Source organism: Otolemur garnettii, unplaced genomic scaffold, assembly GCF_000181295.1.
Source record: "Otolemur garnettii isolate 467f Iridium unplaced genomic scaffold, OtoGar3 scaffold00004, whole genome shotgun sequence".
Lineage (NCBI taxonomy): Eukaryota > Metazoa > Chordata > Mammalia > Primates > Galagidae > Otolemur > Otolemur garnettii.
In genome coordinates, this window is record NW_003852399.1 from 10611760 (window position 1) to 10637485 (window position 25726).

The 25726-nt window shown below is 39.6% G+C and overlaps 1 protein-coding gene across 1 annotated transcript in view; it reads left to right on the forward strand.

Moving 5' to 3' along the window:
- TNFRSF11B (TNF receptor superfamily member 11b) overlaps positions 1-21738 on the forward strand; it is a 28779-nt gene extending 7041 nt beyond the window's left edge. Inside the window, exons 2-5 of the mRNA XM_003782389.2 lie at positions 13222-13591; positions 17578-17769; positions 19075-19299; positions 21072-21738. Coding sequence (XP_003782437.1) covers positions 13222-13591; positions 17578-17769; positions 19075-19299; positions 21072-21460 — 1176 coding nt within the window. The 3' untranslated portion in view covers positions 21461-21738. The remainder of the gene's footprint in view (positions 1-13221; positions 13592-17577; positions 17770-19074; positions 19300-21071) is intronic.
- Positions 21739-25726: the final 3988 nt, after the last annotated feature.

The window sequence follows — 25726 nt, forward strand, 5'->3', positions numbered from 1 at the left end:
TTACACAGGTACTGAGGGGAGAACACTGGTATTACACGAGTACTGAGGGGAGAACACAGGCATTACACATATACTAAGTGGAGAACACAGATATTACTGGGATACTAAGGGGAGAACTGTGATGTTGGGTTTGGACATGTTGTGTTCACTTGGAGTTTGATAAATTGTATATGTTTACAAAGTGTCCTAATAGATACGTCAAGTAGGCATTTAGATATTAGAAAATTCAGAGTGCTGGAGAAGCCTGGACTGGAAATAAAAAAAATATCTGGGTCATCAGCATAGAAAAGATTTTGAGAGCCATGGAAGAGGATGACTTCACATGGCAAGAAAGGAGAGAGGGAAGAAGCCACCCCCAGGCACAGTTCTGACATTGATAGTCTGGTAAACAAAATGCAAATACGAATGGCAACAGCAGCCATGTTTGGAAAAAAAAACAAAAGTCAAAATAAAACTTAGCAACCCACAATAGCAGGAACTCATGAATCGGAAATCCTAGCAATATCCGTATAAACTATCTCTGCAAGAAGAAAAGAGTGAGGTATGGCCAACTTGAAATAGAGACAAGGACAGTATTTTTATGTGACATGTAATTAGTTTTTGGAACTCACTACCACAGAATATTTTGGGGTAACTAGCATAGAAAGTCTAAAAAAAGAATTCTCTTAGACAGTTGTAAGGGATAAGAATAGTGTTACAACACATGAGGTAAGAAACTGTGCTACCTTTTCTCTCTCTCTCGCATTTACCTGGACTCTTTGAAGTAATGTTCCAAGGCCAGAACGGTCTACAGACATGGAAATGGTTCCTCCCAGCTGCAAGGTGACATAATTTCCTAGGTGCATGGGTAAATGTTTTTCATCCCAATTTCTCAGAAGCACCTGAATCAACCAGACCATAAGTGGACAGAAGATGCAAAAGCATACGCCGTGTCATTCCTCAGGCCTGTCCCCCAAAGCCATGTGCTGTTTATGGCCTTGATTTATCTTTTTCTTATTGCGATTTTTTTTTAAAAAAATCTCTCTAGCATTATAATCTTAACACTATGAAAATAATATTTAAGTTCCTTGAAGCATCTTTCAAAATAAAAATTATAACCTTAGAATTTTCCCTTCAATTCCGTCGAGATTGTGGCAGCATTTTCAATAAAAGCCTCTTCAATAATCAACAGCAAAATAGGAAAATCAGTGTCAAGATGGATTTAGATTTAAAACAAGACAGTGATTCATCAAAGCTCTGTAACTGTCATTGGTAAATTCAGTTTTCTTCACTGGTCTTTGATCCAAAAACTTCAATTCTCTTCCCCTGTAGTATTACTTTCTTGTTTAGAAAACTACTTATTTTATTTGTAGAAAATAGGGAGATCAGGCCCTTATTCTTTAACAAGTGCTCCCCAGCATCAGTTTGTATCAGTAACACCACCACCACCAACAAATATAATTTAGGAATTCAGCGTGGGGCATAGTGATAACTATGGCAATGGCACACAGGAGGCTTGGACACTAATTTCTCGTTTCTGCCTCAGTCTCACACCAATGGAGGATTCTATTTGCAGGTCTTCGTGCATCTGTAACATAGTGATGTTGAACCAGGTAATATGTGGAAGGTCTGGTTTAGTTTTACCTTTGTGTCATCTGAAGTGAAATAAAAATATATACTCTGCACTATTTCCTGCTCAAAATGTGCAAAAGTCAAACTTACTTATCTATAAAAAATTACCCTACAGGACTGTTTCAGAATAATCTATTTTGTTGCCATTGTTGAAATTTCTTCCACCCCCATCGGTTCATGTATAAAATTTCATTGAAGTCAATAAAACCACGAGGGAGGAGGAAACAGCCTTTGAAATGTGACCTACTATTAGGTAGGATGTCGTATGTGCTTTAGGGTCACCAATTATTTTTTCAAGCCAAAAATATTTTCTCATTCTGAAATACTTCCTTCTTGTCTTATGCCTAGAAATTGTTCATGTACGTGTTTTTTATATTCCATTTAGTTAAAAGCCAGGTCGGAGACATCCCCTTAGGACTTTCTCAAGAGGGGTAATTATGGTCACTAGCACTCTCCTTAGACTCACTGAGCAGAATTTGCTTTGAATTTGTATTCTCAAGGAAGCACTTGACAATGGCACACTGCTCTTTGGAATAAATGTCAAACCTTCAAGGGGAGTGAGCACCGTAACGGGTAGGTTGTCATGACCATTAACAATTGCACTTGAATAATATACCAGGCTGAGGGATGGAAGACCTCTGCTCCTGCAGTCTCCATTCCTATCTCTTCTTTTAATATCCTGGTAAAAAGGTGTAAAACTAACTAGAGTGTGCTAAAATAAACGTCAACTAGAAAGCTAAGCAGTGTACATTGAGGGATGGTTTCATGGTTAGCGCTTTCTGCCAATTGTTCTCAGTGATTCTCCCTTCCAGAAACTTGGTAGGATTCTGTGTTCTGGTCTCCTCCTGGTGAGGACGAAGTAGTGGAGCATGTGAATAGCTCTGTCTGGTGACTTGGGAGTTTAGATGACATCAGTCACTTCCACAATAAAGCATTTAATTGCCCATGTACTCAGAAGGTCTTTCTCTCTTCCTCTTCCATAGCCATCAGCAACATTCCAGAGATTGCTATGTCATCCTAGGCTTTAGACCGAGGACAATGCTGAGAGGCCTCAGAAGACCAACTAGGGACTGGAGCCTGTCTCAGAAATAAACCTTTGTTGTTTTTCTTAACCCACTGAGATTCTGAAGTTGTTTATTGGCATGACGTAAAACCCGATCAGTACTGACAGCTTCACTAGCCAAACTCTGGTGACATCCTATCACCGGGCAGTAAGAGCAAAGGGCATTTACAAATCACAGAAGACGAGAATTTGTGATTTTAGATTCTCCGTTTAAACTCCATTGTCAGACCTATTGTTAAAAGAATTCATAAAAAAGGACCTCAATTTTCTCTGCTGCTGAAAATTTGAAATTTAGGCAACTGAAATTACATAAAGGCTTAGCTGGGCTGTGAAGTGGGAAGGTCAACAGACCCTTCACAGCAGACTCCAAATCAGACACCCTGCCGTGTCCCAAAGGGGGATGTTTTTTCTCATCATTTCTAACCAACCCTTCCTGTGTAGAAGTTCACTCATCTTCATTGGCCACTTCTACTCATTTAAGCCAAACCAAAAGGAGGAAGGCATAGAGTAGAAAGACAATCATTTTTGGAATAAGTACCATAAACTGATGTCACACCAGATATTTCATTTACTTTTCACAAAAATCCTATGATGTAGAGATGCGTATCTCTATTTCATAGACAGAGAAAATCAGATTAAGAGAAGTTGAGTAATTTTCTCTAAGGTTACCCAGCCAAGTATTTTCTGTACTAGAGTAGTTTATATCTAGTAGCCAAGTCCCACGAAAGTACCCATCAATCAGATCAAAGCCTCTGAACCCAGGGCTTTCCACCAGGGTTAAGAATGCCCAGGCTAGGTCTCATGAGGGTCAAATCCTGGGGTAAAATGATTCCTGGATCCGTCCCTTCCCTTCCTTTCTATTCCCTTCCCTTCCCTTACTCCTTCTCTTCCCTTCCTTCTCCTTCCCTTCCCTTTTCTTTTCTTCTCTTTCTTCAGCTCCAGGGGGTTATATATCTTTTTCATAATTAAATGTTCTGGTCTGGACATGAGTCTATACCCAGATTCCCTAGGTAACAGAGCATAAGACAAAGCTTATTTTTGGTACCTTCTGAGAAAGTGGAATCCTAGGGAAGCAGGAAAAAAGATGAGAACAAATTCAAATACATGCTTGAGAAGCTGCTGCTTATTTTAAAGGGCAGTGGGTTGCTCAACCTCACTAGATCCTCTTCCAGAGAGGCTATGTGAGGTTCTGCATTTAGGACAGGAGAGAAAGGGAGAAAAATCTCTTCCCCAGGATGGATGGATGGGTAGATAGAGATAGATGGATGAAAGATAGATCATAGATAGATAGATAGAAGATAGATTTTATGTCTGTCTTCATAAAACTGCAAATCCCTAGATGGAAGAGTCAGTTGTTAAAAGATCTTAAAGGTTCAAACAGGATAGGACTTGAATCTCAGGTTGAATGTGTGCTAGCACTGAGACCTTTGAAAAGAGGCTCGATTTCTCTGAGACTCAATCTCTTTATCTATGAAATGGTAAAAATCATTTCCTCAGAGGTGGTTGGAGAGGATGGATGACGGTAACATGGGACATCACAGACATGCAGTGAGCATCTACACATTTCTTTGGATGTGTTTTATTCCCTTTCTATTCATGGGTTCTATTTTATTTCACCACATGACTTTTTGTATCTAAGTTTCTCTTACCGGTTGCCTTTAGCCATATATCGATTGAGCTTTAATATAAGTCATTAGTAACCAAAAGGGATTCTTAAGGTGATATCTGTGATGTATTACCTTCAAAGAAAAGCACCACAGAAATAATACAGAATTTAGGAATTGGTATTCAGAAATGTCAGCATACTAAACCACGTTGCCAAGTCTAAGCCCCAGATGCCAGGGGCCATAACTAGAGAGCCCTGCAGTAATGATGCTGCCTGAATGGAAATAATTATAAGGGGAAACTCAGCCAGCCCTGCCATTGAGTTCATTTCAGAATTAATGTCGTTTCTCAAATAAGATGATTAATGGAACCCTGATCAAAGACATAGTAAGATCCAAGAGCCAAGGGATGTGACATATCTGTGTATCTTCTTTGAAAAGTTTTAAGTTTACCTGCATTACAAGTTCTTTTTTTTTAATCAGAATTTGCTTTTTAAAAATTTGTTAATCCGTCAAATGTTAATTGTCTGTAAAACTCCCGTGAAGTAGCAAAAGCAAATCCGTGGGCAAAGTACAGAGTATTGCTGATTAATTTCAAAATCTTCAAACAACTAAAGGATATTTCTGAAGGGAACAGAAATTACACTTAACGGTAAGTGTTACCTGAAGACAATTCTTCAGCCTCCAGGGAAGCAAAATAGTAGAGAATTTGGCCCAGTGACTCATGTAATAAATCATCATGGTTTGTGTTCCCTGCCCCCCGTTTGCCTAGGAAAGCTGTTGGCAACGATACAGTTCTGTACAGATGAATGGATTTAATTCATCTGCCCTTACTTCCTCACCTAGAGACATAATCCCTGGCCAGACAACTGGCTATTGTGAAAATTATTACGTAGTGGTAGACTCGGAGGTGGGGATCTGGGAGCAATAGAGAAACCTCTCCAATGAATTGTCTGCTTTTTCCACACACTCATCCTCAAAACGGCAGCTAAGTACAAATGGAACTGTACATGCAAAATACCCTGTCAAATGAAAGATGCCTCAGAAAATATCTTCCTTTAGGCAAACTGTCATCACTATCATTTTACAGATGAGAAAATTGCAGGCTTTGTGCTTTCCTTGCAAATGTATCCTTTACATCATGGATTTATTTTATTTTATTTTTTTGCCGTTTTTTTGGCCAGGGCTGGGTTTCAACCCACCACCTCTGGCATATGGGGTCGGTGCCCTACACCTTTGAGCCACAGGCGCCGCCCTGGATTTTTATTTTTTATATTTTTGTTATTTATTTTTTTTTCTTTTCAGTGCCGAAACCCTGGGTTTTTATCTGGATCTGTTTGACTCCAGTGATGCTAATGACACATAGTGGAATTCAATTCACATACTAAATTGAATGATATTGTATTAGTTGTAGTTGATGCTTGCTATGTATAAGACCCCATGCTTAGCGTTTAAGGGATATAAAGACACATATTTTTCTATCTAAGCAAAGCCATGGAAGTGCTTTGAATTATTTGACCAAGACCAAGAAAATGACACCAATTGGGAAGGGTAATTGGGAAACTAATTTTATCAACAAGTCTGAGATGCTTTTTCTGGACACAATTAAGAGCAGGGCAGATGCCACTTAGGGAACATTTTAGCTATTTAACTTCCTACTGCACGAGAAACTTTGAAATGTCTCCAGAAATGAGTCTGATTCCAAATTTCTCCCACTTTCTATATTTTGTGTAATTAGCATATATAATAATGTCTTATGATCGTTTGGAACCTTGTTACCAAATTTATTTGTGTCTCTTCACTGGTTTGAAACACAACAATTTTACAAGGATAAGTAAATGAGATTGCTTTGGTTTTAGAGGTGATAGGGGCAGATGTTACTAAGGTAGTGGTCAACCTGAGTTTGGAGTCCTCAAGTGCATATTCTAAACACAGGTTTCCCAGCCAAAAGTGCTTCTGTTAATTCTCATTAATTGAATTTCCAAGCTGTACACTTTTCAGAACTTACTTTTCATTGCCTGTTTAGCATCCTTCTTTTAATTTGCGTGATATTCCTATTTTTTTATCTTCTATTTTTCATCCCATCTCACAAATGTTTATAAGTTCCAAGGGTTAACATTTTTGTCTTTATTTTTATTTTTATTTTTTTGCTTGGTCCAGTGTCCTTGGGTAATGGTATTTGCTCCCTCTGCTTCTAGAGCAGCTGTTCTCAACCTGTGGGTCATGACCACAGGAACTGGATTAAAGGCTCTCGGCATGAGGAAGGTTGAGAACCACTGTTTCAGAGCCATTTATGTGCTCAACACTCTGAGAGCTGTGTCTTTAGCTGAGTTTCTGTCCCGAGTTCCCAATACACTCTAGCAGTTGTCTGCTGAACATCATCACTTGAGTCTCATAGATGGAAGATAGTCCAAACCAAATTCATTCTATTTTTTTCATAATTTCATCTCCTCCTGCTATCAGTCATCACTAGCAACGTCACATACCTACTGGCTGGAATGCACAGACACGCTCTTCAATTTCTTCCTCTAACAGCATCCCCCCCAATGCAATCAGCCAAGGGTCATTTCTAACCCTTGCCTTCCTTCTCCATACTTCCTAACCTATTTCTCTGTTGACTCCTTTCTTGGTCTTCTTTCTTCTCATTTCTGCTTCCAGTTGTTTTTCAGGGATTTATGAGTATTTCATATAAAGCTGAGCCTTTAGGTGAAAACTTAATTCAGCTTCACTGTTTCACCATATTTCTAGAGCATAGTCATTGTCTCAGTGTTTGATCAATGAATGAATAAATTAAGGAAAAGGGGAAAGAGCTACAATATAAGAATTAAACAAATCAAATAAACCGACCTTCCCAGAAATAGAGTTTATTCATAATAATCTTCCTAATTTATACCACACGAGCTCTTTAGGAAACTCACCATGGTATGTCTCCTAGAAGATTTTTTTTCCCTTGGCCAGGATGAACTGTAAGATGCCATGGTTTCCAAACTGACCAGAAGTTTAGCTAACTCTGGATAGTCCTCAAATAGTTCTTTGCGGCAAAGATCATGACGAGGGATTACAAAAGGAACTCCCAAACCAAGTGGTTATTTTAGGCTTTGCGTGGGCTCCTTTTAATGAATTTTCCATAAATGGAAACCCACTGAGTCACTCATGGTTCTGCATACCAGAGAACAGCCCAGTGGGTAATGGGATTGTCTGCATTGCATAATACCAATATAAACTTGCTGGAGGAAGTGCATTTTGTTCTTTAGGAAGAAGCACACTAGAATGCTCCAGGCAAATCACGTATTGTCAGAAAAATTAGTCTTAGCACAAAAAAGGAAATGTGAAAGTCAGTTCATCTGGACTTCAGGAAGTCTTTGGCTGATCTCCTAATATTTGGTGATCTAACTATGCTTTTGACACTGAATGAAAAATAATCACTGTTGGCCTTGCTTTGGGGCTATGTAAAAGGCAATAATGTAAGAAGAAGTGTTTGGTAAACATTAAAGGATTTGACTCAGAAAAAGTTATATGACACATGCTCTAGATTTAAATTCTGTCTGCACTAATTACTGTGACATGGGTCAAGTTCATCACACTTTGTCTCAGACTCAGGTTTGTAGTTAGTGGAGAACTAATGATAAAATTAATGGTCAGCCATTCTAAAATAGGGACAATATACTGAAATATTGCGTACAGTATTTACTGTTTCACATTTAATATTCAAAAACTTTAATGGAATAGGAATTCATTTTCATATTGCACTCTTTCTCCTCTTTGCCTGCACACAGCATTACCATACCACCCTAACTCCTAAATATAGGGAATTATCACTAGAAATTTCTATATGTCTAGAATCAAGAGTCGAACTGTTACTTGCAAAGCCAGTTAGAGCATTTAATATAAAAATTATACATATGTACTTGAATATTTTATTCTGACTTAAACACATTTTAATAATAAAAAAATTAACAAATATTTATTTAGCTGTATTTTAAGATCTGACCCTGCCTTTTCTTTTTTTTTTTTTTTTTTTTTTTTTTTTTTTTGAGACAGATTCTTACTTTGTTGCCCTCGGTACAGTGCTGTGTTTCATAGCTCACAGCAATCTTAAACTCTTGGGCTCAAGTCATCCTCTCACCTTAGCTCCCCAAGTAGTTCAGACTACAGGTGCCTGCCACAGCACTTGGCTATTTTTAGAGACAGGGGCTCCCTCTTTCTCAGGCTGGTCCAAACTCCTGTGCTCAAACAAACCACCCACCTTAGCCTTCCAGAGTGCTAGGATTACAGGCTTGAGCCACCTTGCCCAGCCCTGACCAAGGTTTTTCTTGGAGTCTGTGTTTGCTAACTAGAGTCTCATGCTATTTGTCTTATAAAGCCCTTATCTGTAAATATGCCCATCCATATTTAAGTTTTGGAACTTATAGATACTTATGAAACTAATTTCAGTAGAGACAGGGTCTCACTCTTGCCCAGGCTGGCCTCCAACCCCTGAGCTCAAGCATTCCACCTGCCTTGTTCTTCCAGAGTGCGAGGATTACAGGAGTGAGCCACCAAGCCAGCCCCTCCTTTTGTTTTCAGAATTGTCTCACCTATTTAAAATTCTGCAGTGAGTTGTTTCTTCTGCTGTTTTGTTTCGTTTTCCTTTTTACCAAGTCATCCCACAATATTCAATTTTCTTCTTCTAGAAAAATAATTTTTTCTTTTCACATCCATGTTTGTTGGTTTACAAAACATTTAATTAAATAACCTAATTATAGTTAAAAGCACACTAAACATAAATAACAAACATACAACTGACTTCTGTGAGGCATAGAGCTCCACTGATAGGGTCTAACTTGAGATGGCTTGCTGGAGTGAGGGCATAACTTACAAGGTCGGGGGCATCTGGTGGTTTTTAATAAGGGAATGGATGAGTCTGAAAAGGAGAGATTGATAAAAAAGTATTCTGCTGTAAAAAGGGAATAGAAGTATGAATGGGATTAAGACAAGACATTTGTTTCCAAGTTCATTGTATAATTAAACTGTCCAACTAAAAACTAATACAATGATAGAGATAGAAAAGGCCTTCAAGAACTAAATCAACCCACCTACTACCATTATCTGGTAGCATGTGATAGATGAGGAAAGATGGTAGGGCTTGAAATAGAAAATTGTTTAACGCTGCCCAACATTAAAAATGGATGGCAGGGAGAGGGGCAAAGCTATTTGAAATGCAACCTTCATTGTCTTTTCACAAAAAGAGGCCTAGGGTCCTTGGGAAGAAATCCTGGACTGGTGGGAAGTGGGACACTAGAGAGCTTTCAGACTCTCTTCAAGCACAAGTGGTCCACACCAAGTGAAGGATAGACAGGGAATGGAAGGAGGATGAAAGAAAAAATAAAGGAAAAAATCTATTTACTTCTCTTTAAAGAAAAAGACCAAGTATTAAACACCAAAAACAGAGTGGCCTGTTCTACAGACAGCACTTCAGGTTTCTGTGGACACTCCTCTGTGTGTGTCTCAGCTTTTGCAAATGTTTATCTGTGGTTATTTGGAAAGTGCATTTAACAGAGGAATTTATTTTTTTAGCTGTAATTAGGTTTTAAATATTATCATCTGGCAAAGGAGCTATAGCCAATGTTAAGATGATCAGTCGTATGGCTTCTATTTTTTATTGCTTTTCCAGGAAATGTAGAAGTAAGAGAAAAGCCTTAGATGAAGAGCTCTATTAATCTTGCCCATCCTCTGTCCAGTAACTGATTCCAGAAATTCTGTGTGGGAACTGGGGCTAACCAAAGATTGAGACCTAAGCATCCAATGTTGGCCACACAGAGTTCTGTCTTTTTACCAAAGTGGAAAATTTTCAAATAAAACTCAGAGGCCAAATTGAAGTTGCTGAAAACAAGTTTATAGCTCCTGAAGGCTTTCTGATTTTTAAAAAACTTATATGATTAGTCCATGTGGTAGCCTACAGGAAATTACCTTCACTAATATACTCTCTAACCCTCATATTGACCTTATTTTTCTTTGTGGATTCCTTTGACCACAACTTGCCTGTATCTCTAAGAAAAGGCAACAAATTTCCAAAGCATGGGTTTGGGAAATGAACAGTATTATTTCCCATTGCCTAGAAAAATATAAATTGCATCATCATCCTTGGTCATATCTGTATTACATGGCGCTTTCTGTTGAGGAATATGAGCTCTGTCCATTGAGTTTTCCCATCTCATCCTCTTCACTTTTTGGTAAGGGAAAAAAGAGTCAGCACTGATCAACAAATGGGCACAACTGAACCACACTGAAAAGGGGAAGGGAGAGCGATGGGAAGTTTGGCGAGGAAAAACCTCTGGATTCCTACTGACCGGGATATGGCTCACTTAGCAGTGCCACTCAAGAAAAAGCAGTCTCTCTAGAACCAGGCTTCTTGAAAGCAAACAAAACCCTCAAAGTGACTTTGCAAGAAATTGAAAGTGAACAGCAAGTGAAAAAATGATTTCTCATTGTTTTCACATGTCTTTGCAAGTTGAATCAGGAAAACCACCCTTCATAATATTGAGGTTAGAAATATTTGAGCCAAATGCATATAAGCAGCCTTGAAAGACATCCCCTAATATATTCATATGACCGCTGAGCAACATAGTCATTCATTTCATCTTATTTCTTTACATTGATTACATTGATCATTATGAGTAATTATATCTTACTCTTTACTGTCTATATCCTCACTACACTGTGAGCTTCCTGAAGGGAAGAACCATTTATTTTTTTATGTCCATCACTTGCTAAGTTCCTTCTACAAAGGCTGCACAGTGGATGTTCAGTGAATGTGTATTGAATGAGTAAATAGGTTCCATCTATTTCTGAAAGATTCAGACCAAACCAGAATTTCCACCCACTCCTGGTCCATTTCTTTCACCTGATGTTGACCCACTCTCCATCTAAACCAATAACCCCCCTCCCCAGGGAAATGCAAACACATGCTTTCATTAGAAACCCTCAGGTCAAGAGGGTTTCCTGGAAAGGCCCCCAAAGCAGCGGGGACTCTGTGCTGCATTCTGCTTATTTTTACATCATAGCACCATTTCTCTTTGAAAATTGTCTCTGAGAAGAGGTCTATAACCCTGGGTGAGAGTTTTGTTCTTTTCTTTTGATTTACCAACTCATATTAGGTCCAGTCACCCTAGATGCTTGTCATGTTCAAGCAAGAAATAAATGAAGTTACTCCGGTTAAAATGCTCAAATACTTATGAAAAAGGCCATTCTTTATCTTGCCACCCCTAATTCAAAAGAGTGTGCTGTGTCCCTAGTTTGGCATGCTCTCCAGGTCAGGGGGTTCCTGTGAGATTTCCTGGGTTCTGCAAAGAAGAGAGTGTGGAAAAATTATGATGTTTGGTTTACCACCTCCCCAAAGCCTGAAAATAGTCAGTGTTGATCCCTGCACCAAGAACAAACAGCAGAAGCCAAACCAACCACCCTCTACACACAAATAACACTGCTGCTTCTGAGAGTGTGAGTCCTGTAATTAGTATGAAGGACTACTTCAGTGTTCCCTGGAAGGCCTTGGGATCTACCCTACAAGACAAGATACCCGGTTGGAACTGTCCTCCCATGCAGCATCCTTGCCCATGAAATCCTCTTTCTCTTCCTGCCCAGACCTCTTGTAAGGAAACTTCTGAAACCTGGTATGCTCCCTGAAATCTATCCCAATTAACCTGAAGAAAGGCCGTCATTTAATTAATTAATTTAGATTAATTTAATTGTTTAGACACAATTTACCTATTGAAAGTCAGGACTACTGGTGCATCTGATCTTCGGAGCAAATGTCACAGTTAAAATTCTAGAAATATTTTCAGGGGATTGCAAACTATGGGAACAGAGGTCATGTCCATCTCAACAGCCTATTCTGGTGCTTGACACCTACTAGGCATTCTGCACTTATCTGTTCCATGAATGAGCGAATGAATGATAGGAATGACTGCTGTCCCAATCACATGCCTTCACATATCACCAGCTCTGTACTTCACTATTTGGATTCATTAAGTCTTAGAAATGGAAAATTTGGTAATCCCAAACATGGCTACCATATAGACCACCCCATTTAGAAATTGTGGTCTCACCACCTTCCCCTCCATGTTTCCGATCTCCTTTACTGCTCATTTTCTAAAGCAATGCTTATGTTCTAACATATTTGTATGGCAATGTATTTTTTTTCTCCTTCAGTTGTAGTGGAAACCCCACTAGGACAGCGTTTCTTCCCTGTTTTATTGTGGGCTGTATTCCAAGTGCTCAGGTCAGAGCCTGAACATAGAAAGGGCTCAATAAATATTTGTCAAATGAATGCAAAATTATTTACTATGTACCCCACACATCAGAATCACTGCAAGAGTTTTTTTAAGTCTGCAGGTTCAACTTCACATCAGTGAAATAACCCTTAAGGATGCAAAGCCCAGGAATTTTTTTTTTTTTTTTTTTTTGCAGCTTTTGGCCGGGGCCAGGCTTGAACCCACCACCCCAGTTATATGGGGCCAGCACCCTACTCCTTGAGCCATAGGCGCAGTCCCCAGGAATGTACTTTTTAAATAAGAAGTCCAGGGGATTTTGGTGTTCTGAGAACCACTAGTTCCATACAGCTCACTAACCTAGAGATAATCCTGAAACCCAGAAAGACGAAGTGTCTTTGAAGTCACGTGGTTATTCAGTGGTGCAGCTAAGCATCCTTCTGATGTGCTTTCTCTCCCAGTCATCTTGGAGCCTGGATTTATTTGATATGTTTCCTGCATTCTTGGTCTTTGAGATTAAGCTGCTGGAGGCAAAAATCATGGCTTCCCAACTTCTTTATAGTGCATCTCAATCAGCAGGTGAGAATGATGTTAGGCTTGCGGTAGTCAGGGACTTTTTGAATCCCACGATGCCTTCACACACAGGAACAACCCTACTTTCACACTATGATGCCACTATTTTCCTTTTTCCTTCTAGTTCCTGGATATCTCCATTAAGTGGACCACCCAGGAAACCTTTCCTCCAAAGTACCTTCATTATGACCCAGAAACCTCTCGCCAGCTGATGTGTGACAAATGTCCTCCAGGCACCTACCTGAAACAGCACTGCACAGCGAGGTGGAAGACCGTGTGTGCCCCTTGCCCCAACCACTACTACACGGACAGCTGGCACACCAGTGACGAGTGTCTGTACTGCAGCCCGGTCTGCAAGGAGCTGCAGTACGTCAAGCAGGAGTGCAACCGCACCCACAACCGCGTGTGCGAGTGCAAGGAAGGCCGCTACCTGGAGCTGGAGTTCTGCTTGAAGCACAGGAGCTGTCCGCCGGGATTTGGAGTAGCACAGGCTGGTATGTATCAGCTTCAACGTGCAATGGAATCCTTGAGGCCTCTGCCCAGTCAGATAGTAGTAAAAGTTCAGGGGAATGCTTTTGTGCTGATGACATACATTACAGGCTAGCAAATTGCAAAGGTAATGGGACCTGCGAGGCAGGTGCTGGGTTTCTGGATTGCTTCCAAAGGACCATTTCCCGGAGGAATACTTTGCCACTACAGGGCCATTTAGTGACAAATCTCAAATGCAGCAAATCGCTCTCTAATGAGATGCATGATGGATTGTTCTGTTCTGAAGGAACACTGCGTTGCACTGTTGATGCTTGATATATCCCTGTGTGTTTCACTGCGGCGCGGACAGCTTCAACCTGCAGTGCATCCTGACAAACAGCAGAAATGTTAATCGATACCAAGAGAGTAATTATGCTAATATTAATGAGGCTCTGGAGTGCTAACAATGAGCAGTTATAATTAATTATGTAAGAAATGAGAATGGTTGGGGGAAATGCGTTTCATTATTAAAAATGAAGCTGGTTTTCCCTTTAGCATGGGCGCCGCGTGTCTGGGAGGATAAAGCCTATAGCGGCATCTCTTCAATGAGTTTATTCTTTATCTTAAACAAAACAGATTGTCGAGCCAAGAGTAAGCACTTGTCTAAAAACAAAGTGCTTTCTCTTTTTGCATTTTGAACAGCATAGGTTAGGGCTTGCGTGCACTGAATATTTTAAAGCTGCTACCCACAGATTTTTTTTTTTTTTTGGTACTACCACATTCATGAAATTTCAGAGTATTCCACAACATCTTGTGGCTTGGAAAAAAAATCTTAACTATCAATTGTTAAGAAGCAACAATTCACTGCTTCAAACTTTGATAGGATAGTATTCACAATTGTTAGGAAGTAACAATTGATGAGAGTTTTTAGCAGTGAATCTCAGCGTGGGTGCTACTGACATTGGGGGGTGCAAAGTTCCTTTCTATGGGCAGCTGCCCTGTGCATACTACAGCTTTTAGCAGCACCCCGGGACTCTAGTAACTAGATGCCCATAGCAGTTCCTTCCCTCACCCTCCTGCCAAACGTGACAACCAGAAGTGTCTGCAGACATTGCCTAATATCCTCCAGATTGGCAAAATCACCCCCAGTTGAGAACTGAGGGCTCACTGATGCTATTTATTTATAATTATTTAAATCATCAAAGTTTGTAATATACAAAGTCTGAGTTATTCGATGACAAATACTTTCAGTTTAAAGGAATACATAGTCAAAGATGGAGATTGATTTAGTTCCAGAAGTAGTGAATCATAAAATTAATGACTGAAGAAGCAGATTGCGTGAGAGTCTCTTCAGATGCCTCTGCTATGAGTATTTGAGGGAGGGATTGGTGCTACTTCCTACTTTTTATTGGATGACACTTTGGGTCTCAAAAGCTAAACTAAGTCAGAGGAGGAAGGCCCATCCAACAAAAACACACGCAACTCAGTCCATTCAGCCAGCTGTATGTGTAGAAAAACTAAGTGTGGACTCTGCTGCTTGGAAACAAGAAAATTTTGGAAAATAATGGGAATAACAAGGATCTTCCTTAAATAAGCATGAAAGTCTATTTGTTGAATGAAGTCAGCGGGCAGCCAGAAGACTTAGAACACAGGACACATTTTATTCCGTGGCCCCACAGTGGGGTTTATTTACCTCCCCCTCCCTAAAAACTCACCCAGTGTTTCCTCTTGGATAATAAGAAGTCTCCAGCCCTGAGAGAAGGAAAGACTGCGTGGTGTTCCTCTAAAAAGCATTTAATAACCTTTTGTTGTCGCTGTTGCTGTTTCAAAGTCCAATTATCTCTCCTCCATATTTTCTTTCCTCAGTCCTGTAATTCTTAGGCAATTACTTGTGGCCTGCAGAGTGAATTCTCAACCATGAAGCCATATTTCTCTATTGCTATTCTATTTCACATTCTGCATGCCAGGTTATAATTTTTATAATGTCACTGATATTAATAAGATAAAATTATCCCTTCGATGGATAAATCTTTCTTTCAATAAAAAGTCCTGTCAGTTACAAAGAGGGAACTCCTACTCAGAAAGGTCATTCGATAAAGCCTCTGACTGTAGCATGAAGCACTGGCTGTATCCTCCTGGGATTCCTTTTGTTAAACAACTTTAAAGTCTAGCTTACAGAAAAGAATATGTTGTACATGTGACCTGCTTGTTAGGACGCACGAGAAGACCCAGGACACAAATAGGTATCGGAAGAATGACAAGATTCTTCTTTGCATAGAACATATGGCAGTTGGCAAAAGGAGATGTGGGTCCAGATGTCCAAGTCACCTATTTTCAGTAAATTAGCAATGACAGAAAGCCAGGGAATCTTTGTTCATCTACCTCTGCTTATGCTATTGTAAAATTTGTAGAGTTCGATCCTCTTGAAGGAGTGGGATGTAATAAGAAAGCATTAAAAACAAACAAACAGGGCTCGGCGCCTATAGCTCAACCGGCTAAGGCGCCAGCCACGTACACCTAAGGTGGCGGGTTCGAATCCCCAGGCCGGACCTGCCAAACAACAATGACAGCTGCAACCAAAAAACAGCCGGGCGTTGTGGTGGGCGCCTGTGGTCCCAGCTACTTGGGAGGTGGAGGCAGGAGACTCGCTTGAGCCCAGGAGTTGGAGGTTGCTGTGAGCTGTGATGCCACGACACTCTACCCAGGGGGACAGCTTGAGGTTCTGTCTCAAAAAAAACAAACAAACAAACAAACAAACAGCACCTCTCTGCTTTGCGTAGTGGTTGCTAAGATAGTGTCATTGCAAGACTGGGAAATAACATTTAATACGTGAAGGTTTCAGGCTGTGCGCTCCTTTCTTCCCCTTTTTTTCTGCCAGCTCTTTGTTCTTTTTATAAGTCAATGAATCATTTATCCCTCTAGAAAGGAAAGAGACAGGAGATGAAACTAGAACCAATTCATTTTACTCTGCTTTTCCTAGTTTTGGTAAAACACAATGAGATAGGTTGGAATTTTTAATAAGTGGAGTTTAATAACTCTGTGACTTTCGTATGCCGATCTTGTGTTAGTTCTCTTGCATACACCAGAATTGGCCTGTAAAACCTACATTTATACATTGAAATCTACATCTGTTCAACCAGCTTACACTAGATGGAGATATTTTCATATCCAGATACACTGTCATATGTGATCTATCCATGCATAATAGTTTTTGAAGATATTTATTTTTAAAAGCATCTTTAGCTGTTGACTGGTTCAAATTTCCCGGCCAATGATTTCTCCAAACTTATCAAATATCTTTCCACCATAAAAGAGAATGCCCTTGCCATCACCCTTCCTGAAGTTTTAACGACCGTGCTCTTTTAAACAGTTTAAGCAAACGGTATATCATTTTCCTCCGTTTACTATGTAGCTTAACTGCAGACTTACGTTTTTGAGTTGGCGGCCAACTTTATTACCACCTTCAAAAGTTTATTATAATGTTGTAAATTTTTACTTCTCAAGGTTAGCATACTTAGGAGTCGCTTCACAATTAGGATTCAGGAAAGAAAGAACTTCAGTAGGAACGGATTGGAATTTAACGATGCAGTGTTCAATGGGTACTAATTTCGAGAATGATATTACAGCAGACACACAGCAGTTATCTTGATGATTTCCTAGGAATAACTGTGTGAAGAATATGGCTAACAGCAAGGCCTGACTGCCACTTCAGCAGAGGCAGGGCTCGGGAACATCCTACTGCTATTTTCTCTGCTCTCACATTTCAGGAGCATTCGTAGGTAACAACAAAACAAACTTGCATTTGTATTACAGGAGAGGAGACTGTGGAAGTAGATAATGCTGAAGTTTTGTTGTCTCTAATGAAGTGAAGAGTAGAATGCCTACAGTTTTATGCAACATAATAGCGGCAGTAAAAACCGAGTGAAAAAGTCTTTCCCAAACTGTGTTAAGAGGATATCTGCCGGGAATATATTTGAGAGGAAGGTACTAAATTGCTTGGTATTTTCTCTAGGAACCCCGGAGCGAAATACAGTTTGCAAAAGATGTCCAGATGGCTTCTTCTCCAATGAGACGTCGTCTAAAGCACCCTGTAGAAAACACACAAATTGCAGCGTGCCTGGTCTCCTGCTAACTCAGAAAGGAAATGCAACACATGACAATATATGTTCTGGAAACAATGAATCAACTCCGAAATGTGGAATAGGTAATTACGTTCCACAATATCGACCTCTGTACCGTGCTGTAGAGTCATCTCTCTCTGAGTTGAACCCAGGGGCCTCTGACCACATTTTGGTTAAACTCACATTTTCTCTTTCTTGAATCTTAACCAGCTAAGACTGTCCTCTGTGCTTCATTATTAAGCCACAACTCCAAATCTCTCAAAAAGCCATCACGCAGATAAACCACAAAGCCTGAGTTTCTCCTCCTGCTTCACACTCAAATCAAATCTTAATTACCCATGGATAAAGGGAAGTAGCAAGTCTGCTGTGGAGACCAAACCAGCAGAGTCCAAATTGTCGAGTTTAAGTTTTTTCTTAATTCCTTTCAAGAATGTCTGTATTACTACCAAAGGTAGAAAATGTCAACTAAGAAGGGAAATGGCACAAACAAGTAGTAAATTAAAAAAGAACGGTTACTTGGCTTTGTTGCTTTGGTATAATACCTCCATCCATTAATACATCTATCACAGCAGTTCTCAACCTGTGGGTCGTGACCCCTTTGTAACAATGAAAATACATCCTGCATATCAGATATTTACATTACGATCCATAACAGGAGCAAAATTACAGTTATGATACTTCAACAAAAGTAATTTTATGGTTGGGCGTCACCACAGCCTGAGGAACTATGTTAAAGAGTTGCGGCACTAGGAGGCATTAGGAAGGTTGAGAACCACCGATCTATCCTAGAGAAGATCCAAACTCTTCTGGTTGCCTTAAATTCATTCCTGGGTAAGGGTCACTACCATCAAGCTCATGTTACCTCTGAATGCAGGCTGTTAGTGACACCATCCATCAGGCTAGTGTGTGTTCTCATCTTGTCACCCTTAACACCAGACTAATCTCAGAGCTTTATTCAAGCACCCATCACACCAAAGATAAGCTGTGTTTTTGTGTTGGATCAAGCTATGAGATGAAAACCAGTGTGTTTCTCTCCAAACATCTTTTTGTACTACATAGAAATGTACAAAACATGGGAGTGTGAGTTGAAATGTACACGTGTGATTCCAACTCAGGCCCAGCATGTTTTCACCGTGTAATCGTAATCGTAGACACGGCATTTACCCTTCCTCCTTTCTTATCTGAAAAATGAAAGAGGGAAAAGGAGTGACTTCTAACTTGAACATTCTCTTGAGTTCATTTTAAATTTTATTTTTGTCCTTCATTGAGACTCACTGTGTGCCAGATACTTTGCTAGGGAGGCTTTATTAGTTCAGTAGACTAGAAGTTCAGTAGACTTTCAACAGTCGAATTGCTGAATAAATCTTGGTTTTCTCGCCTTCCCGCAGATGTCACCCTGTGTGAGGAGGCATTCTTCAGGTTTGCTGTCCCTACAAAGTTTACCCCCAATTGGCTAAGTGTCTTAGTGGACAATCTGCCTGGCACCAAAGTAAACCCAGAGAGTATAGAGAGGATAAAACGGCGACACAGCTCGCAGGAGCAAACTTTCCAGCTGCTGAAGTTATGGAAACATCAAAACAAAGACCAAGACATGGTCAAAAAGATCATCCAAGGTATGGCGATCTGAAATAAAGAAGTCAATCGGAAATCAAAGACATGTTGATCATAAAACGGAAACGAGATTAGTGCCTCTTTTAGTCGTGTGCATGATGTTTCTCTTCTGGAATCACTGTTGGACTGAACAAGTTTTCACCAATTGATAGTGTAAATGCTGTTCTTAAAGCAATCAAGCAAGGTTTTGTTCTCATCTGTCCACCGAATTTCTTGAACACTCTGATAAAAGAGAAATGCATCTCAAATGCAGCCCTAGATCTCAGGGGATGTGTTTCCAGATCCCTTAGCTCTTTTATTAGCTACCCAGTTGGACTGCCAACGAGAAGTTCTTTAATCACGTTGGCGCCTCCCTGCATCTCCACCACGAAGCTATGTTGTATTTATTTGATAATTCTCTCCAGAGGGGCTCTCTGGGTCTTACAAATATCCTCTTATTAATCCTCACAATACAGCCTAGGCTGGAATTATCATTTTAATAGCATATGTTGTGAAGGTTAGTGAAATAAAGTCTGAAAAGTGTTTGAGCTTCTTATAAGAAAAACTACTTAAAACAGAGTGCTCTTACACTTCAGAGTTTTACAAAGAATGTCTGTTAGAAATGGTGGGGAGAGAAAGAGAGAGACTCTGTGTGAGTGTGTGCGCCCACATGGGTGTTGAGGGAAAATCCAAAGAGAGGTGAGCCTCATCTGGTGAGGACTATACGCTTTAGCGTACAAGACAGAAGGGATGCTGACCTCCCACTGGCATTGAGAGGACATGCCAGAACAGGTGAGGCAGAGTCTTCATAATGCAGACAGTGTCAACAAGAAATTCTTTCTGTTCTTCAATGGTAGTTAAATGACTGAGTGGTCCGATACTACCCAGAAACCTCAACTATCTGAAACACAGGAAAAAGACTATCTTTGACAGTTGAATGCATTTGCTTATGCAGAGAGTAAACTTTCGTTCTGTTTTCAGCAAACCAAAAATATTCTTTGAGAGTATAATTAGCCCTGAAGCAAATGGAGAGAGGGAGAGGGAAAGAGGGCGGGTGGACATATTAAGAACAGAGACAGTTAGAATGGGAAAGGACCAATTCCCTATTTTATAAATGAAGATGTTTCATCCCAGAAAGATGAACCGATTTGCCTTAGGGCTCACGAATACAGTAAATGACTTCTGTCATTACTAGAAACATTAGCTTCTCCCCCTTAGGTTTATACCCCAGCTCGTTACTGAAATCGTATCTAGTCTGTGTGTATCCTCCAGTTCCTTGGCCTCACAGTTTCTGGTTTTCAGCTATCCTCTTTATGTAGGTAATAACCCTCTGCTATATATATTTATTGAAGACTAGTTAACTAACTTACCTATAGTGCCCAAGTCACATATCAGCGAATGAAAGTTTATATTACAAAGTAACTAACCTAAATACTTTATTTTTGTTTTCCTGAACTGTCACAGTTTCAATTTCTCAAACTTTTCGTAGAAAACTGAGAGCGATGGGTCTGGAATTTTCTGCAGTTAATTTTTGAAGAGGAGGGGCTTCTCACAAAGCTTTTCTGGATGCAAAGTCTATATAGCACATTATCTTATTATAAAACACAAAACCGTATTTATCTTGGTTCTCAAAAATAACTGGTATCATTTATTCCCCTTCCTTCAAAAAAAGAAAGAAGAAAGAAACAGTTATGCTTAAAATAAAAGTATGACCATCTTGCCTCGGGCTAGTTTTCTGATGGCATCAGATGAATGTGAATAACATGAACGCCTTTTTGGGCTTTGCCTCCTGCAGATATCGACCTCTGTGAAAACAGCGTGCAGCGGCACATCGGGCACGCCAACCTCAGCTTCGAGCAGCTCCGCAGCCTGATGGAAAGCTTACCGGGGAAGAAAGTGGGCTTGGAAGACATCGCAGAGACAAGGAAGGCATGCAAGTCCAGTGACCAGGTCCTGAAGCTGCTCAGCCTGTGGAGAATAAAGAACGGCGACCAGGACACCCTGAAGGGCCTGATGCACGCCCTCAAGCACTCCAAGGCATACCACTTTCCCAAAACGGTGGCCCAGAGTCTGAAGAAGACCATCAGGTTCCTTCACAGCTTCACCATGTACAAACTGTATCAGAAACTATTCTTAGAAATGATAGGGAACCAGGTCCAATCAGTAAAAATAAGCTGCTTATAACCAGAAGTGGTCACCGGGCTGCTTCCTCACGGGGGGGCCAGACCCCACGGATGAGTAAACTGCTTCTCAGGCACTTAGGGGGGTAGGATTTCTTTCTCCTCACTCATGTCGGATTTTGCCACAAGCCACTAAAATAAACTACGAGGTGCAGAAAGAACCAGCATCTCCCCGAAAGTTAAATAAACCCCTAATAGTTCATCTAAGTGTCAGATCTGATTCCATCTCTACTGACTGTGTTTTTCCCCTTGTTACTGGTTGGATGGAGTAATTAACTGGAACTACACAAAGCTAAACTCCATTGTTCCTTACTAAACATGAGAATGTCTAACTTAAATAGCTTTGATATTTCAGCTGTGCTAGAGGCTTTTATTAGAAAGCCGTATTTTTTCTCTGTAAAAATTACTAATATATCTGTAACACTATTACAGTATTGTTATTTATATTCCTTCCGATCTAAGATTTGTACATATTATCATCCTAAAGAGAAATGGTGTAACTCTTAATTTTAGAAAGAAAAAAAAACGTATCCTGTTTATTATTATGACAAATGAGAGAGATAAAATATATTTTTTAATAGAAAGTTTGTAGCATTTTCTAGTAGATGTTGTTATTTTTCCTGTGTGGAGTGTTTTAATAAAATAACTTTATCTGTATAAGCTGTTATATCATCTTACAGAAGATGCATCATTTAGTTAATGGTTTAATGTTGGAAAAGGGTATGAAATATAAGTTATCTGGATATTAGTTGCTCTGAAAAATTGAATGTACCTTATTTAAAAGATTTTATGGCTTTACTATATAAACAATATCATTAAAGTTTTCAAATTATTTTTTATTGCTCTTCCTGTTGCTTTTATTTGAAGGTGACATTAACAGGTTTGGGCTTTTACAAGTTCCCCATTTTTTTATTCCCAGGAACATCTGGGAGTTGTTAAAAGTCCAGATTCCTGGACCAATTTGTTGAAAAACTCTGGGGGTAAGGGCAGAAGGCTACGTTTTTAATAAGTTCTAATGTAATTCTCAATACACTAAAATTGAAGAACTTCTGAAGTCAGGCTTAGTTATATAGATGGTGCAAGTCACTGATGATTGCCGCTTTTAACATGGAGAGACCAAACTGGAAGTTCTTTTGGTTGCAAATAATAGAAAATGATGCTACTTAGTTTAAGAGATAGAAAATAATAATTGGAAGAGTGATTGAGTTGAATAGTGCTCCCTCCTGAAAACACATGTTCATATCATGATTCCCAGAACCTATGAAGGTTACCTTACTTTGAAAAAGTTGCCTTTGTCAATATAATTGCGGATGTTAAGATGAGGAGATCACTTTCAGTCCTCCAGGCGGGCCCTAAACCCAATGACACATGTCTTTCTAAGGCACACAGAGCTGACAGACGTAAGATAAGGTGATGTGAAGACAGAGGCAGAAATGGAAGCCAGGAAAGGCAAAGAGCAGGCTCCCTCCCTCCCCAGAGCCTCCGGAGGGAAAATCTCATTTGTTAGTTCATTGAAAAAAAATATTTTTGAGTGACAAATTTAGAGTAATCAAGAAAATGCACTTTCTACCCAGTTCTAAGCAAGAGACACAGCTGCAAAACATTGCACTCAGGAGCATAGAGTCCTGGGTTGTTATAATTCAGTATTTCTGAAACTATCTTTGCCAAACAGAAAGTACATAGTGTGGGTATAGAGACGAGTGTGTTTGAGAGAGAGCTCTGAGAAGAAAGAACTCCAAGTCCTTCTTTATCAAGGCAGAGACCTAAAGCCCTGGAAATAACTCCTAGACGAAATACTTAGTTTCTTTGCAGCTATTTCCCGACCCAATGCCCAAAATCAATCCAAGGGATAAACTTTTACTATTCTCTCCCCTTGATTAAAGTTCCCAGTGGCTATTATCTGTTCAATTAGGAGAATTATCATTGCTGGTGTTGAATAAAACTACACTCTAATTCTTTCTCTTCCTTGCTGTTGTTTTCCAAATTTCTCTTTCCAAATGTAGGAAATTATAAAATGGGGATTTAATGGTAATAATAGCCAGCAGCAATTCTCTCTGTAATGAAGTTTAAATACATCTGTTCTGAAGATTGTTATAATCTAGTTGAAGAAACAGGATATACACATGAAAGAGTAATTACTAATTCCCAATATTATGTACTTGGTGCTGATTGAGATGTATAAACATGGCACATCAAACATCATCTCCAAACCTCACACAGTTGCAGAAGCAGTAACTTCTGCTAGATTTTGTAGGAGAAATGTACAGAAAGTGGCAGGGAAACATTGGTTAGATCCATGCAATTTGTATAAAAATTCAACAAGTAGGATAAAATGAGCTTGTAGAAATTGATTGTTAACACACTGTGGGTCTCAATACATAAAAGAAATCGCTTTATCTACTCAGAACCCTTTACTTTTGTCTGGTAAGCAGCTCTTTCTTTTATGAAACTGCTCTTCCTCACCCTACTTTCAACTTAACCACATGGTTCTAATGCGGGTTGCGGACTTTGTACCCTTTCCCATCCCCAACCCAGAGACATCAATCAGAGATGTTTCTTAGGATCTGTACACTTAGAATTACTTAAAGAGGATTTTTTTTTTTCATCTAAAGAAAAGATAGAAAGATGTTGAACCTAAATCTGCCAGAGGTCACAGAGAAAGAATTATGGCAGAAGAACTGGGGAGAAGAGACAAGCAAAGAATCCTGGCGATGGCCAAACCTCTGGGTCAAGCCACATCTTTTCATCTTGGTATTTAGTTTTGTGAATCACTGAATTTCCCTTTTCACCCAAGTTTCTGTCATCTGTAAACAAGCGTTCTGACTAATACATGGAATAAATAAGAGGACTTTGAATGCCAGACAAGGATGTTTGGGTTTGAGGAGCTGACTGTCATGATTTGTGAGGTCCTACCCCCCTGAGAATCTTTAATGTTATAACATTACCTACAAACAACAATGGATGCTATTGAGGTCTTAAGAGTGGTAATTGCTTATTTGCAAAGCAGTGTTTCAGAAAGACTATTCTGGCCCAAGAGTAACAGAACGGATTGGAGTAGAAATGGGCTAGAGATGATTAACCAGGTGGTGGACTATTAGAACCAACGTGGTAAACAGACACCCCAGACTGAAGAGCTCAGGGTGGAAAGGACAGGTCGGAGTCAGGAACGATTAATCTTTCCAGAAGAGCTGTCAGAGGATGAGCACTATCACTGGGCATTTGGTTGTGAGTAATGGACTGGGACTGCTTCCTTTTTCCAAGTGTTTAATAGAGAATAAATCTTCCATTTCCTTGGGTTTTCTTGAGTCTTTTCCCAGGATAATCCACCTCATCATTTGAAACACAAAAGCTTAAGTCATATTTCCACAAAAAACCTTCTAACTAAAACAAAGACGTCTTCCAAGTTGACATTTCTATAGCAATTTTGGTTTTTCATGACTCACTGACTTCAAACAAGTGGAGGTCAACAGAGAAGGTCATGCACAAAACCTGTATCATCCTCATGAAATCATGGGTTTCTAAGAGATAATGAGGTCATCTTTTCATCCTTCCTGCTTGGTTTAGCCATACCTAAACCCTCCTGAAGAGTTGTGACTTCAGATAACCATTTTCAAAATATCTTATTACTATCATGATCTCATACCACACTCACACCCCATACACACCCAGAAAGAGATGTGTGAGAGAGAGAGAGATCCAGTGGAACCCCATTCCAAGAGTTAATAATAGCTCTTACTCAGTAGATGCTATTTATTAAGAACTTGAAATTAGGATCAAGAGAATGTGGCTTCTTAACTAGTAGGAACTCATACACTGTTGAATTTTTAGAGAAGGGCAATCTGGGTGTGGGTTACAGATGGTTGTAGCCTAGTGTTTATCAAACTTACCTGACCATAAGAATCACTTGGGATGTTTGTTCAAAATGCACATACCTAGCCCTCTTCCAAGGTGATTTTGATTCCATAGGTCAGGGATGGGCTGCTGTGATTCTTGTTGGGCAATTTTAAGAAATATTATTCTACTTTATCTTTAAGGACCCAAATAAGGCTGCAAGAAGTTAAATTACACAGCTAGTGACAGAAATCAGAACTCTTCCATACTACCTAAGACTCTTGTTTAACTTCTGTTAATAAAGATGAAGACTAACTAGTCTGTCCCTACTGGGTGCATGTACCCATCATTAAATTTCATCATCTGAAATTGTAATTGTCAGTCAAACTGCCTCTTTTGATGTGAATGAAAATCATCATCATCGTCGTCATCATCACAT